The following is a 15,303-nucleotide window of genomic DNA, read 5'->3' as shown; positions in this document are numbered from 1 at the left end:
TGAATTGAGAAAAACTTAATATTGGTTTTATATATTTTTCAGAAGGAACGTCGCATAAGACGTCCAATGAACGCCTTCATGATATTCTCGAAGCGTCACCGACAGATGGTACATCAGCTCCATCCGAACCAAGACAACCGTACCGTCAGCAAGATTTTGGGAGAGTGGTGGTATTCTCTTAAACCCGAACAGAAACAAAAGTACAACGAGCTAGCCAGTGAGGTGAGATTATATCATTATGAACAATTATTAGGTTTAGTATTACATGGAGGTTCAAAACTCCGTCATTATATTATTATTATTAGAAAACAAAATTATTTGAACATACTCCGACCTCCGTGATCGAGTGGTGGGTACGCCACTCTGAGGTCCCGGGTTCGATTCCCGGCCGAGTCGATGTAGATTATCATTAGTTTTCTATGTTGTCTTGGGCCTGGGTGTTTGTGGTACCGTCGTTACTTCTGATTTTCCATAACACAAGTGCTTCAGCTACTTACATTGGCATCAGAGTAATGTATGTGATGTTGTCTCATATTTATACATATTATACATACTGATACCATTTATAATAAGGCTCAGCTCAGGCAAGTGAGTATGAGGTTTTTACTTTTCTGATAATATTTATAGTAGTAGGGTAATACTTAAATTTTTATATATTTTGTATAAGAATCTGGATACATGTTTATCAATTCCCGGCCTTGGTATGTTCTTCGATTATTTAATAAAAAATATTATAATTATTTAAAGGTTAAGGAAGCACACTTCAAAGCTCACCCGGAATGGAAATGGTGTAATAAAGACCGACGCAAGTCATCCAGTAGTCGGGATCCAACAGGCTCTATGCCACAGGTAAAATATATTTTTTAGTATACTTGACTGTTATTTGTACCTACAAAAATTGAAAAAAACATACTCTTTATAAATTTATTTATTTATTTATTCAATTTATTGCACAACTATTTAACAAAAAATAAATTGAGCAAAAGGCGGGCTTAAAGCTATATAGCCTTATCTACCAGCCAACCTTAGCACGTGCAAGAAAGACCGTACAGTAGATGCATAAATATCTTTGTAATTTTCTGTGTACATTCATTTCCTGTGTATTTCAGAGCCCTCGAACTCCCTCTGAAGGGCCTAATCCCGGCGTTCCTACTAGTGGAACGGAAATGTCAATTAATGCTCAACCTTACAACCACGTTGGATCTCCTCAGCTCAGCGATGATGAACCTATGGTATTTATTATTAAAATGAATTATATACAGCTTAATTTTGAATAAAAAAATTCAAGTGGGCTTTTTCAAGCACTTTTGAATCGTGATATAACAATTAAGTGAAGCTACCACCGGTTCGGAAAGTAGATTCTACCGAGAAGAACCGGCAAGAAACTGAGTAGTTACTCTTTTTCAACATTTAAAAAAAAAGTACAGTCATGTTAGTTAATGCAATTATTTAAATTAACATATTCTGCCTGGAAGTCAACAGGTATTAATTCCACGCTGATCTTTATGCAATTATTTTTTTCGCGGTTGTATACTTTTAAATTCAGAATCAGTAGTTCTACATTTAATTTAATCCTTTAACATGACGATTCAAAAGAGCTATATATATATATATATATTTAAATTTAATTAATATAAAATACTTTCCTCATGAATTATGTTGCGATTATTGAATTGACTAAATAATAATATAAAATATAATAAATCAGCAGATTAGTCAGACAATCGAAGAACCGCCGGTACCGCCGCAGAGCATCGAGATAGATCTGAAGTGTGGCGAGAAAGTGACTGATTCGGATTCGGAGGGCATCGACACACGAGACTACTTGCCTCATCACGACCACACTAGGCGACCCAAAGCTATCAAAGCAAGGTAAAATAGAGTTCATAGAATCATTCTTCCTAACCTTTAAAGACAATAAAAAGTGCTTTATAAGGCATTAGAGACTATAATTTTCATTTATATATATATATATATATATATATTCTTTTTTTATTACAGAGCTGGGTCGTCCGATAACCTGTTGGGTGGTATAACTGCCTCGAGCCCTGGTGGGTCTAAAGTTTTCCAACCTACTGGCGGAGCTTTCAAATCAACGCACGCAGACACCGGTAAGAGAAAATATAAATAATAAAACAATTATGTTTTGGATGTCGTCTGTTGTAACTCTGCTGTTACATTCAAGTATTAAGTTTTTATACCGAAAGTTTAAACACAGAAATAATAAGCGTTCTAGCACTCGTTCTACCACAGTGCATAGAAACGTTATTGTCGGAAACATATTTTTCAAAAATGACACAGAAATATTGTAATGAAATCTGTACTTTTTATCTCTTATCTACCCTGAGGATGTTTCACATTAAAAACTATTTCTTTTTTAATTTCAGGTGAAAACCACAGACAATGGACGGCGTTCACGTCAGTAAACAAACCCATGAACACTCCGTCGTCCAGTCCGCACCCGTCGCTCACGAACACGCAGAGCCTTACGAGCAGTGTGCAGGGCATCTCGCTGAGCGCTCCCAACCTGACCACGCAGGCGGCCCTGGACAACGCCATCGCCTCCATCATCAGCCCCACTCCAGCCGCTGGCGTGCAGGTCATCTCCAGCGGGATCGCCATGCCCCAGGTGCAGCAGCAGCCGACGACTACATCCTCCTTGCTAAAGAGCGTGACGCTGGTGAAGAGGAATATTGGGGATACTGCTACAGGTGAATTTTTATATTACACTACAAATCAATTTTATTCAAGTAAACTTCACAATGAAGCGTTTTTGAATCGTAAATAATCAAATACTACCACCGTTTCGGAAAGCAGCTTCTAGCGAGAAAAAACGGCAAGAAACTCGCATCAAACTCTTTTCAAATAAACACATTTGCAATGCTGTTATTGACAGTAATTAGCGTCCTATGATGGAACCCGAGCCTAACTCCAGGCGTTTCTCTACCATATAAACAATGAAGTATAGTACGACACAACTTAGATGTCGCATCGGCAAAATTCGTAAAACCGATCACATCCGAATTTAATACGCTATCCCAAATTATCAATATTTATTTCTCACGCTAATATGATCTTTACACCAACGTAATAACTTGTAATATCATATGACCTAATATATTCGTCAATTTGACACGTCGATTTACATGCACTTGCTTTCTCTGACGCGTGAATCTATAGCGACGAATAGCGTCGAATGGCGCGATAGGGAGCTATTTCTATTGGTTGTGTAAATCGGTAGTAATCGGTTTTATTTTCATTCCATTGCATTTTCCGATGCTACATCTAATTTGTGTCTTACTATAAAATGAAATGTAACAGTTTATGTTCAGTACATTAATATTTTTTTTGTCCTTAGGTCCCATTACTCTTTCCCTGGACGCGTCAGGAAATCTAGTGATAAAGGCGAGCCAGGCGAACGACAATCCTGCTAATGATGCCTCACTCCACTATGTGCAGTTGCAGAGACTTTACGTTCCTTTCAGTGCCGGTGAGTTTTACAAATGTTCTGCTTATCGATAATAGTTTTAAATTACCTATGTGTATTCATAGCACAGCACAATCATAGTGCGTTTGATATAAACCTTAGATTATAGTTAATCTTCGCTTCTCCTCCATAATGTGTTTTGCTACTATTATGATTTTTTATTGAATTATTGATTGAAAATACATGTCAATAATCTTGTCATTATACTTTATTTTCAGAGACAGATGTAAACAAGAACCAAAATCAAAACCAAAATCAAGGCCAGAACGTACAAAGCGGTCAATCGGTGATTGTGTCTCAAAGTAACACCAACACTGTGCCTAAACCTAGCCCGTAAGTCATTTTGTCACATATGGATATATACTAAAGAATAAAATGAGATATTAAAAATAGTAATAGTTACTTGGTGGTAGCGCTTTGTGCAAGCCCGTCTGGGTAGGTACCACCCACTCATCAGTTATTATACCGCCAAATAGCAGTACTCAGTATTGTTGTGTTATTAGGTTTGAAGGGTGAGTGAGCCAGTGTAACTACAGGCACATGGGACATAACATCTTAGTTTCCAAGGTTGGTGGCACATTGACGATGTAAGGAATAGTTAATATTTCTTACAGCGTCATTGTCTATGGGTGATGGTGACCACTTACCATCAGGTGGCCCATATGCTCGCCATTATGCCATACTATAACATAAAAAAAAATAGTTGCTTGGCTATCAATGTTTTACATTAACATGTTCTATTCAGGCAATGGGAGGCCCCGATAGAAGAGACTCGCCCTTTCCCACTCGCTCCTACACCCGCCCAGCTCGGTAGAGCGCCTTTACAGAAGAGATTGAGTCGAGGTATCGTATTAAATATACTTTAAAACTTATTAATGTTATTAAAATTTTAATAATTTGTAGTATAAACATAGTCACACCTATTACATTTCATATTTCATTACATTAAAGTAAGTAAAGTAAAGTAACAGCCTGTAAATTTCCCACTGCTGAGATAAGGCCACCTCTTCCATTAAGGAGAGGGTTTGGAACGTATTCCACCACGCTGTTCCAATGCGGGTTGGTGGAATGCACATGTGGCAGAATTTCGATGAAATTCGACACATGCAGGTTTCCTCACGATGTTTTCCTTCACCGCTGAGCACGAGATGAATTATAGACAAATTATAAGACAAATTAAGCACATGAATCAGCGGTGCTTGCCTGGGTTTGAACCCGCAATCATCGGTTAAGATGCATGCGTTTTTTTTATTACATTTCATATTTCATTACGTTTAATAAAGTTAATTTAATTTCAGGTACCTCCACGGGCTCTACTGGTAGTAATGAGCCCGCCGTGCCTCGCTCGGAGAGCGGGCCAACCACACCGCACGAGAACACCGATGCTCTCCATTCGCCCAAGAAAATGGAAAACTTACCCAGTCCATCGCTGAAAAAAAGCCTTTTCAAAAAGGGTAACGAGGATGGAAGGGACAAGTAAGAAATTATACTTAAACACAACCTTCCCAAATGAAATCAAATGGTGTAGGAAATTATACCAAGTTTTGTTTTAACACTATAGTTTGTTCGCGTTAAGAATGCAGTGAGTTGTCATTGTTTACCGGCTTTACTCCGCCCGCTGACCAATCAAATCTTTTTTAACAGCAGGGTGAAGGTGTATGCATATTTGTGTTAAAATTCCAACAAATTATATTTGTTTCAAAGACTTAGTATAATGAATTTAAAAAATACACATTAAAATAAAAAATCGAATCGGGGTCAATAATCAACAAAATTCTTAACACTATATACAATCGCTTGCGAATCTTGCCATCGCGATGTAGAAATTTACATATTTTGACATAACGTCATCTAGTAGCTATAGGTTACATTTATTATTACGTGTACAGCTTGAATAAATTAAATATAAATATATAAATAAACAAAATTTATATTATAAAAATGAAAATATCAGTTAATAATTAATTAAATGTGAACTTGACTTTGTAATTTGAAAATATTTGATTGGTCAAAGGGGGCGGAGTCAGACCGGTAAAGAATGACAACTCACTGCATTCTTAACGCGAACAGACTATAATCAAATGTCTCCGAATTTAATTGTAATAAACAATGTGTTTCAGGGTGTTGGAGACGGTGAACTTTGAGCAGAAGTTCAGCACGTTGCCGAAGTTCAAGCCGGAGGCGTGCAGTCCCGGCGCCATGGTGGTCCCGCGCAGTCCGCAGCTCTACCTGCGCAAGAAGCAGCACAAAATGCCCATGGGTCCGTACTGTTTATGATTGATACGGTTACTATATACATATATGTGTTAATGCTGGTAATTTTATACGGTTATTCGTTATGCTTTATAAGGCTTAATATATATGTTATGATATGATATATGAGATGGTATAATTCTAATTCACTTTGAGGATAAAATACATGGCTTTACATTCCATTTCGTTAACAATTTAACATTAGTTTTTAAAGATTAAGGTTTTTATTTTAAGGATACAAATAGATGATTCTAATATATTTTTTGGTCGTCTAGCGATGCCGGTTGCTGATTCGACCTTGTCTTATTCGTTCGTAGTATTACCAATTAAGGATAGAATTTATTGGGACCTAAAATACTCTATAACATTATTTGTATATATTATAATAAGTTGTCTTTTAATATATATATATATATATATATATATATATATATATATATATATATATATATATATATATTTTTACATGTCAACAGATGAAGAACCAACAGTAGTAACGCCGCAGCTCGAAGCTGAAGTTATAAACGGAAACGGAATGCCGACACCACACTCGTATGGCACGCCACACACAACCACCAAGCTCGTGGGGAACACTTTCTTCGGACCCGATTTTAATATTGACAGCTTTAGAGGTAAATATTTCATATTAATCGTATATTATAATTATTTGAATTTTTAATTTATTTCTTACCGCATGATGATACAAGATACTCATTTTAATAAATGGAAAAAAAGATTGTAACTATTTCTGAGATACGTTTGTACGCCGTACGACTCGGTCTAATACAATTTTAAATAATTTCTTAAATACAAGACTTACTAATTTTAATAAATATTGAATAATAAATATGGTAACCATGACTGAGACATGTTTGACTAACGTCCCCGTGTCCACAGCGAGCGAGAGTGCGGAGGACATGTCGCCTCGCACGCCGTGCTCGGTGGGCGTGGCGGGTGCGGGGGCGCGCGGCGAGGCGGGTCACCGTCGCGTGCTCGAGCAGCGGCGCCATCTTGTCATGAAGCTGTTCCATGACCACGGCATGTTCCCCACCACGCAGGCCACCACGCACTTTCAGGTACATCGATGACCCACTCACTGATACGACGTTTTTTAAATTTAGAATAAGTTAATTTGGTTCATATGATAGTTAGTTGTTAATAATAATAATTCATTTATTTGCCAGAATATGGTACATATATGGTATAGTAGGACACAAATTACATGTAGCATCGGAAAATGCAATGGAATGAAATTAAAACCGATTGCGGCCGATTTACACAACCAATAGAAATAGCTCCCTATCGCGCCATCCGACGCTATTCGTCGCTATAGATTCTCGCTTCAGAGAAAGCAAGTGCATGTAAAGCGACGTGTCAAATTGACGAATATATCAGGTCATATGATATTACAAGTTATTACGTTCGTGCAAAGATCATATTCGCATGAGAAATAAATATTGATAATTTGGTATAGGGTACTCAATTCGGATGTGATCGGTTTTACGAACTTTGCCGATGCTACATCTGAGTTGTGTCGTACTATACATATATAGATGGTCATTTATAATGATTCTCATATTCTATAGATTTATCGGTGTGCAAATATTAAATATGCGTTTATGATATTGAATTAAATACAATTAATTAAATCAAATTACAATTAATAAAAATGCCATTCAATAATAAATTAAACCTTGAATATTATGTAATTGTTCATACAGGGAAGGCCGATAAGAAAATATAAATTCAATGAATTGTTGTCATGAAGTGAACATGATTTTTCATCAAGATATGAACATGATATCAGTAGTATTTTTTTTTAATTAGAAATTCACAACAAAATAGTATCTAAGGTAGGAATATTGTCTGGCTTCGAATGTGTTATAATACTTCCCCAAGTTATTTGTTCATAATGAAAGAGGTATTATTGGTAACAAATTGGTAGAATCGATACTTACTGAACCAAACCAAACAAGCAAAGAATATGAAGCAAAAATAAATAGAATAATTAAATATTTGCATAGTAAACTATCCTATAATTTTCATATTATGTTGTTTATTTTAATGACACTAATAATATTGTATGACTCTATTTACGTTTTTTTTTATTTCCTCAGGCGGCCCACACAGATATATTCCCGACGAAGATGTCGTTGCAGTTGAAAATTCGCGAAGTGCGCCAGAAGCTAATGGCTCAGTCCAACCTCACGCCGTATTCGGAGGTCAACACGCCTACTAGTAAGTTTTACTAAAAGTATAAATAAGTAATAGGCTATTTGACAATGCGAAAAATAAATTGTGAATTATTGTAATCAGTGTATGTTATGAGTTTAAAAATGGTAATTTACTAACGAAAGTTGAAAATAATACTTAATTTATTCAAAAATCCATAAATAAAAATGCATTTTTCAAACGTTTGTCACGTGACTAACCTTATGATGAAGTCACTTTTTTGCAAACTTTGCTTTTCTACTATATATACCACAGATTAAAATACAGCAAAGTGACGTTACCGACCCCTATTGCGACGCTATATTGTCCAAGTAGCGTTTTTGCGCGCTATTTAAATATGGAATTTTTAATATGAGATTTTTCGGCAACTATGTACTAGAAATGAAAAACACAACTTTTACTGGGTTCCTTAACTTCTACTAAATAATATTAAATGGATTTTAAAAACCAGTCAAATAGCCTATTCCTCATATGTTTTGTTCCAGTTCTATGATAATATTTTAAATTTTGATTCAATCAACAGTTTTATAAATTTCAATTTTAATGCTAAAGACTCTTCAGAAAATAATAGATATCTTTCATAAGATGATATAATTTATCCATTGATTATTATATTTAATATTCAATTGTTACAATAAACATAGTTCCTAAATTGATGTAAAATCTACTTACGATATTTACTCATCATGTTTTTAATTATTAAATTGTTACTGACATGTTTGGCAAGCCAAGACTGTGGGGAGTATGAATTTAATATAATCTTCATACAACAGTCCTGTAACAAATATTCAAACAATTAATACCACTAACTGACTGAGTAGAACTACTGTAATACATTTTTATTCATATGTATTTAGAGGAATAATACTGTTTTTATTATATATTTAGTAATAATTATTTATATCTTAACACCACTAATTGAATATGACTAAAAAGTTTAGTGATGTGTTCTATCGTGTGTTTATCTGTTATAAGTTTTCAAACTTTCCGCTGAATAAATTAAATTGAATATGAATAAATAAAACTAGTAACGCTGTAAAGTGCTCGAAACGTTGGGATGTCCAAAATAATTAATATACGCGATTAAAATCCGTTATAACTATTTTATTTTATTTAAATGTGTAATAATCGCGAAAATTTAAGACAACATTATGAATATGAATAAATTGGTTTTCAGATGTGAACTCCCCCATAGCGTCAGCGGCCTTGCAGCCCACTTCGACGGCCAGTTAGCGATGCGGGTACACAATCTCCATTGTGGTACGCGAGTAGACAGCGCACCTATATACACAGAAGTGAAAACTGAAATTGTGATATATTGAACTTAATTATGTTACTGTACTCATTTGAAAATAGTTTTCCAAAGAGTTTGTAACACAATTAAGGCCAGTACTACACGAGGTCACATTTTGATATTTTGACCGATATAACAATTAACAATAAAACTCATTAATGAATATTGTCAATGACAATTCCATAGAATAAGGTTTTGTATTTTCACACAAATACTGCCAATTGTTGTCTACTCAATAATTACGCAATGAAGTTGAATGTACGAATTATAAACGTCTAATGTACCTAAGTTGATATCGTTATTGTTATTATGTGATGGAGATTGTTAGAAATGCCTCGTTGCATTTATACATAGTGTTTGATTACACGACGAATTGGTTAAAATATTAACAAAAAAAAATACTTTAAGGATATAAAAACGAGAAAAAAAAAACAAATAAAAATTGTTTCGATTGTGGACGAATGTATCGGTGCGAGTTAGTCGAGTATGACTATTAATAATATGCACTTTACGTATCTTCTAATTACAGACACAGTTTTTTTAATTATCCTCGTTATACTCTGAAGATTTAAATAATGCTTCGGAAATGTCATTTTATAGATCGTAGTATAATCAATAGATTTTTTTAAATTGATTGTAATAGTCATGATTAAAAAATAGTGTTTTAATCAGGCCCTGAAAATTAGGTCTCTATTAATGACTATATACGGCGTATAGATTTTTTTTTTAAATATTTACTCGTCCAACTTTCAAACAAATAATAGTAAGTTGTCAATATCAGCTGTTTATCATGTATTTGTTTATTGTCATAATTAATCATAGAAAATTATCCGATAACACAATGTTAGATGTTACTCAAAGCTGTATTCAATTTTAACAACTGTTTTATATTCCCTAAAACAAATATATAGAGTTAAACATATACATATGTATGCTACATATAGTTGATTTCACATTCGAAATATGTCCAAAATACCGTTATTAATAAAATGAAGTAGTACTCGTATAAATCGTAAAATGTAGTAATTCAATGTTACTTCAGTATAGCTAGCACATTACTCATATGAGCACGATCTCAGTACATTTAAATGTATGTAATTTTATAGTCGAATTATAAGATTTTCTGTTTAGTATTTATGGGTATGAACGTTTCTAAAAGTATGAAATTATTTGTTTCAATAGATCACGGAACATTTTGATTTTATCAAAACATCTAGTTTGAAAATATATATATAATCTTCTGTAGATGGATCAAGCTTAAATATTTGCATTTACAGTTTGATACTGTTATATTTTTTAAGACGGGGATTGCAATAAAACTTTTCTTAAAACTTATTGTGAAGCAATACGACGTCGAGATTCGAGGGGAAAATTATGGGGTTTAAACAAAATTTTTTGGTGCGAACATATTAATTATTCTTTAAGTCATTAAATTGTATCGTTTTCTATTTATGTTGTGATGTTGGTCTTCCACGTGTTTTAAATTTTTTTCATTTTATAAAAGGATATCTACTTATTTAAATATGTAATTATGTACACTGTACAGTGATTTAAGTTAAGTGAAGGAGTGGTTTGATTTTTATTTTGGATGCCATGTTTGTTCGGTTAATGTAACACAACACGAACCGTAGAAGGATATACGTTGTACTAGTTTGTTAGAAAATTCAATGCCTTAAAACGTCTTTCTAACTGTTGTGTAGGGACTTTCGTATTTTGAATATATCGATCGATGTGGTTCACATAAATCAGCTCAAATCATTAACAACACTAGATAAATAAATCAATATTTATACATTAAAAATCTCAATGTAAATATTAGAGTTATTTCAATTTAGATTTAAGAATTCCTGGCTCTCAAAGTAATTAGAGTTTTTATTTAGAGAATGCTAAGTAATTATTTTAGACGAAAATAATGTAATTTATTCTTGAAAAATTTTCGGCCAACGCAAATGTTTATATATCAAAATTTTATATTTTTTAATGATCTCTTTGGAAGTATCGTGTTAGGTAATTGCTTTAGGAGTCCGGAAGTAAAGAGAATTTATTAAAAATTTATAATGTAAGAGATATTTTCGCACTGTTAACACTATCTTCGATAGCGTAGTTTGGTATTAATGAAACGATAGTGTCATGAATAATTCAGATTACAGTTTTATAGTCTGACTTTTTTACGTTACAACTCATTAGTCATCAGTGTAGTGAATTGGTCGTTGTTGTCACTCATTAAATAAATTCATACCGTTGTTACCAGTTAGACATTACAAATGCACTATAACTTTCGAATTAAGAACTACCGTACATTATAGATGAAACGAACACTTCAGTTGTTTAAATAAAATGTAGTGTGTACGTTTCCATTGTTTCTCTTAGAGAATGCGATCCGTTGACCGACCTTACGATCGAACTTAATATTGTACATCGAACGAATTTCGTAGTGAGAGCAGAATCCATAGTAATTTCATAATAATAGTTTACTAAAATGTTGTGTTGCAGCCTCACATTAACAATACCTTTGTGAATAGTTTTATATGTCCGTTATTAAGATTTTGAACATTCGGATAAATGATAATATTGTTGATATAATATGATCGATACGATGTCAGTTATGGTAAAATGAAACAGACTAAAAAAAAACATTATTTTAAATGTCACGTGACTCTTCACATTTAAATTAATAAAAACGCTCTTACAATTATTAAATACAGTTATGAAACTTGCTTTCAAGATATAAAATTGTTTTTTGAAACAATTTCATCTCATCTCTCATCATAAAGTTTCAGAATATGTTTTTTGGGGGTTTGATACATTTTTCTATAACTCGGTCAAATTATATCTGCAATTTTTTTACTATGTTCTTTTTTCATGTCTATATAGGAACTATTAAATTGTAACAATAATAAAACCTAATTTTTGTTTATATTCAGAACCATTTTAACCCACGTTCACAGTAATTTCCCATTTTATTCATTTAAAGAAAACTACACATAAATAAATACATATTTTAGCTCAAATAAATTATATAACAATAGATTTTATCATGCAATATATATGTAACAGACATAACAAAATAATTTCCATATTATTTTTTTATACATATTTACTTCGTTTTTGTTGCAATATTTCACAATATAATATAACATTAAAATGTTTATTTCGCTTTTGGTTGTTTGTAGATATGTTTCAATTTGCTTTAATATTGTCCATATTTTTAAGTTATCCTTCAATGGGATGTTCTAGCGTTGATGGTGTTGAATGAATGTCTGTCAGTGTGTTAGTATAATAACAAATATGAAAATCTTAATGCTGCATATTACTTGTGCCTTATTGACTCACAGGACATAGTGTGAAGCTAATAAGTATACACTCCGTAGCAACAGTAACGTAACATACCCTGGCCTTGTTTGTCAATAAACATTTCGTAATAAGCAGATTTTAGACTGAATTAACTTTGTTGCATATAACGACTTATAATGTTATATTTTTAAGAATATTAGCAATTATTTCAAAAGGACATTTTAAATGAAGCATTTCATATTCGTTATTTATTTCTTTTAAATAAGGCATTAGTCTAATTGTTTAGTCAAAATGGCATACATGTAAATATCTTGTTTAGACGTTTTATTTAGATTTAAGTGTTCAATTTTAATGTATACTAGATTGAATTAGACAAAATGACCTTAAGAGAAATATCTGAAGCAGTAATCACTTGACATAAGGTGTTTTTTTAAATGTTTATGAATCCAACTAAAGGACCAATAAATAGCAATTTAGTAATTGTAATCAAAACTAAAATTGACGAAATTAATTGTGTGCAGGTAGAGAATCAAACCCATAACAATGTGGACAGATTGTTCAAGCATATTGGATCATTGTACGAACTTATGTTAAAACATAAAAACCACGGAAACATTTGCGTCTTTTATTTCTTGCTAAGAGAATCGACCCAGACTCCACCAACCATGATTAATTAGGATTTTTTTAAACCATTCTCATTCAACCAAAATCAAATTTGTATGACCCAAAAGAAATATAGAATTAAATATATTTTATGTTATTGAGGTTATTAAAGGAAATGAAATGTATAATTGCATAATTTTTACTAATTCACAGAATAAATTATAATCTACTATTTTTACAATTTGTTATCTACATTACTTTCTGTGTCGTCCTGTATACTGATTAATAGATCTGGTCTTTCTTCTTCAAGCATAGAGAGAGCAGCTTGAAGTTCGATATTTTCTCCGGGATCATTAATAACAAGGAACTTAAGTGCTGGCATACGTGCTAGTGCATATACACAACCAGTGCATAGCTTGCAACCCATCAAGTTTAAGAATTCTAGTGTTTCACCATTCTGCCCAGCTATTCTATCGATACACCATACATCAACATACTTGTTATTTCTTAATGATAACCACTTGAGATAATTCAGACCATTCAAATTTTGGAGCCCTTCATATCTGATGCCATTGTGGTGGAAGTTTGAGCAATCAATTGCTTCAACAAAATAACCATCTTTATATGTGTCTGGTAGCTTTAATGTTACTACATCACCAGCTAGCCATTCTTTTCTATCCTTCAACCTGAAATTATAATATATATGATTATTAACTGGTCACTTGGCGTTAGGTATAACACTGGGTATAGAGCATTCTTAGTCTTTAATTTTTTTTAAATGGGTTGAGGAAAATCAAATCATCCACTTGATGGTGAGTGGTATATGATAGTGGTTTTGACAATAATACTGACACAGTTGATGTGCAATCAACCTTGAGAATTAAGATGTTTGTTCTGTGTGCCTGTTATTACACTGCTTTATTCACCCTTTTAACCATAACACTAGTAATAAGCAATACTGAGTACCTAATTAGATTGGATTGTACAGAGAACCACCAAGTATAGTAGTTTTTTGCCAATATTAGATAATGGACTATTTAATTTCTAATAAAATGTTTCACTTGCTTTAAATCAGTCTTATTTAGTATTAAAAGGTTGCTGTGTATATCATGTCACAAAAAATAAGAATAAAACATATTTAATATATTATATATTGGGTCAATATACCTCACAGCTGATTGGCGATACACAAAAAAGTGTAATGCTGCTAAATTAGCACCAAGGGCGACTACTCGTTCTGGTAAGTATTTTTGATTTTGTATTTCTTGTATTACTTTCATTTCAGCCCACCATTCTTTTATATCTTGAAAAGTTAAATTAGGAAGTTTCTGCATAGCATTTAGAACATTCATGCTAGGGCTTTTTTCAACAAAAATGGATAATTTGCTTGTCCATTCTCCATCACGTTGTGACCAGGGTCTCCTCCATTCGGGATATTCTTTACCATGTACTTTACGCGGTTGGCGACCAGCTTCATCTCGTTCATAGATGGATTTGTATTCGCTATAATTTCGAGAGGTTATACACAAAGTGCGTAGGATACTGCTATGTTTAAGCGTTTGTGCCATAATTTATATCTGAAAATATTTAGTTTTTATACGTTTAATTATATTTTACATACGATAGTGTCAAAAAATAAAAACACCTTATTGACTTTGACAAATGCCAAGTGATTTTGACAGTGACATCACAATGATGAGCGAAAACAATTAAATTATTGTCACAAAGTCACAAAAAAACCAACGTAATTAAAAGATGAAAACTAACAATACTATACTTATTATTTTGAAAAAAATTAATCCCTGTTATGGAATATTAAATATGTATTTTAATAGAGTGCTCTTATATATATTTAGTAAATAATAATGAATATTAGCGAGAGATAATTTGTTAGTTTATATTTATTCTAAATTTATATTATAAAAGAGAGGATATTTTTCGTTTTCCATTTCTCTTTAAGTTAAGGCCTTTTGTGAGACTTTATAAAAAACGTAACTCATTTTTAAGTTTTAAGCTGAGTAATACTAAAGTATTGCTCAGGGTATTATAAGTTTGTACTGAAAAGGTTTTTGATGTACCGTAAGTAACACTACCGTAATGAACAAGTAGTAAAGTAGCAAAATCACCATCTAATCCTGAC

The 15,303-nt window shown here is 32.7% G+C and overlaps 2 protein-coding genes across 2 annotated transcripts in view; one reads left to right on the top strand and one right to left on the bottom strand.

Moving 5' to 3' along the window:
- Positions 1 to 13,175, top strand: part of LOC124538912 (protein capicua homolog) — a 32,567-nt gene extending 19,392 nt beyond the window's left edge. Inside the window, exons 16-30 of the mRNA XM_047116173.1 lie at positions 43 to 222; positions 748 to 849; positions 1,110 to 1,232; positions 1,712 to 1,872; positions 2,002 to 2,111; positions 2,388 to 2,711; positions 3,359 to 3,490; positions 3,706 to 3,820; positions 4,233 to 4,330; positions 4,786 to 4,963; positions 5,608 to 5,747; positions 6,217 to 6,372; positions 6,638 to 6,816; positions 7,858 to 7,978; positions 9,150 to 13,175. Of these exons, the coding sequence (XP_046972129.1) occupies positions 43 to 222; positions 748 to 849; positions 1,110 to 1,232; positions 1,712 to 1,872; positions 2,002 to 2,111; positions 2,388 to 2,711; positions 3,359 to 3,490; positions 3,706 to 3,820; positions 4,233 to 4,330; positions 4,786 to 4,963; positions 5,608 to 5,747; positions 6,217 to 6,372; positions 6,638 to 6,816; positions 7,858 to 7,978; positions 9,150 to 9,205 (2,175 nt within the window). The 3' untranslated portion in view covers positions 9,206 to 13,175. The remainder of the gene's footprint in view (positions 1 to 42; positions 223 to 747; positions 850 to 1,109; positions 1,233 to 1,711; positions 1,873 to 2,001; positions 2,112 to 2,387; positions 2,712 to 3,358; positions 3,491 to 3,705; positions 3,821 to 4,232; positions 4,331 to 4,785; positions 4,964 to 5,607; positions 5,748 to 6,216; positions 6,373 to 6,637; positions 6,817 to 7,857; positions 7,979 to 9,149) is intronic.
- Positions 13,176 to 13,351: 176 nt separating this feature from the next.
- LOC124538911 (distal membrane-arm assembly complex protein 2) lies at positions 13,352 to 14,831 on the bottom strand. The gene is made up of 2 exons (XM_047116172.1): positions 14,331 to 14,831; positions 13,352 to 13,849 (listed from the first exon to the last, which is right to left on the bottom strand). The coding sequence occupies exons 1-2, from the start codon at positions 14,729 to 14,731 to the stop codon at positions 13,399 to 13,401; spliced, it is 852 nt and encodes a 283-aa protein (XP_046972128.1). The 5' UTR covers positions 14,732 to 14,831; the 3' UTR covers positions 13,352 to 13,398.
- Positions 14,832 to 15,303: the final 472 nt, after the last annotated feature.

Source organism: Vanessa cardui, chromosome 21 (assembly GCF_905220365.1).
Source record: "Vanessa cardui chromosome 21, ilVanCard2.1, whole genome shotgun sequence".
Lineage (NCBI taxonomy): Eukaryota > Metazoa > Arthropoda > Insecta > Lepidoptera > Nymphalidae > Vanessa > Vanessa cardui.
The sequence above is the reverse complement of the archived record's forward strand: the minus strand, read 5'-3'. Positions and strand labels throughout refer to the sequence as shown.

What these genes read in the sequence shown, in the direction of transcription:
- LOC124538911 (XM_047116172.1), bottom strand. Translation starts at nt 14,731, where the DNA reads ATGGCACAAACGCTTAAACATAGCAGTATCCTACGCACTTTGTGTATA. An exon ending in TATCGCCAATCAGCTGTGAG is followed by an intron (nt 13,850 to 14,330) that starts GTATATTGACCC and finishes TTATAATTTCAG; the next exon opens with GTTGAAGGATAGAAAAGAAT.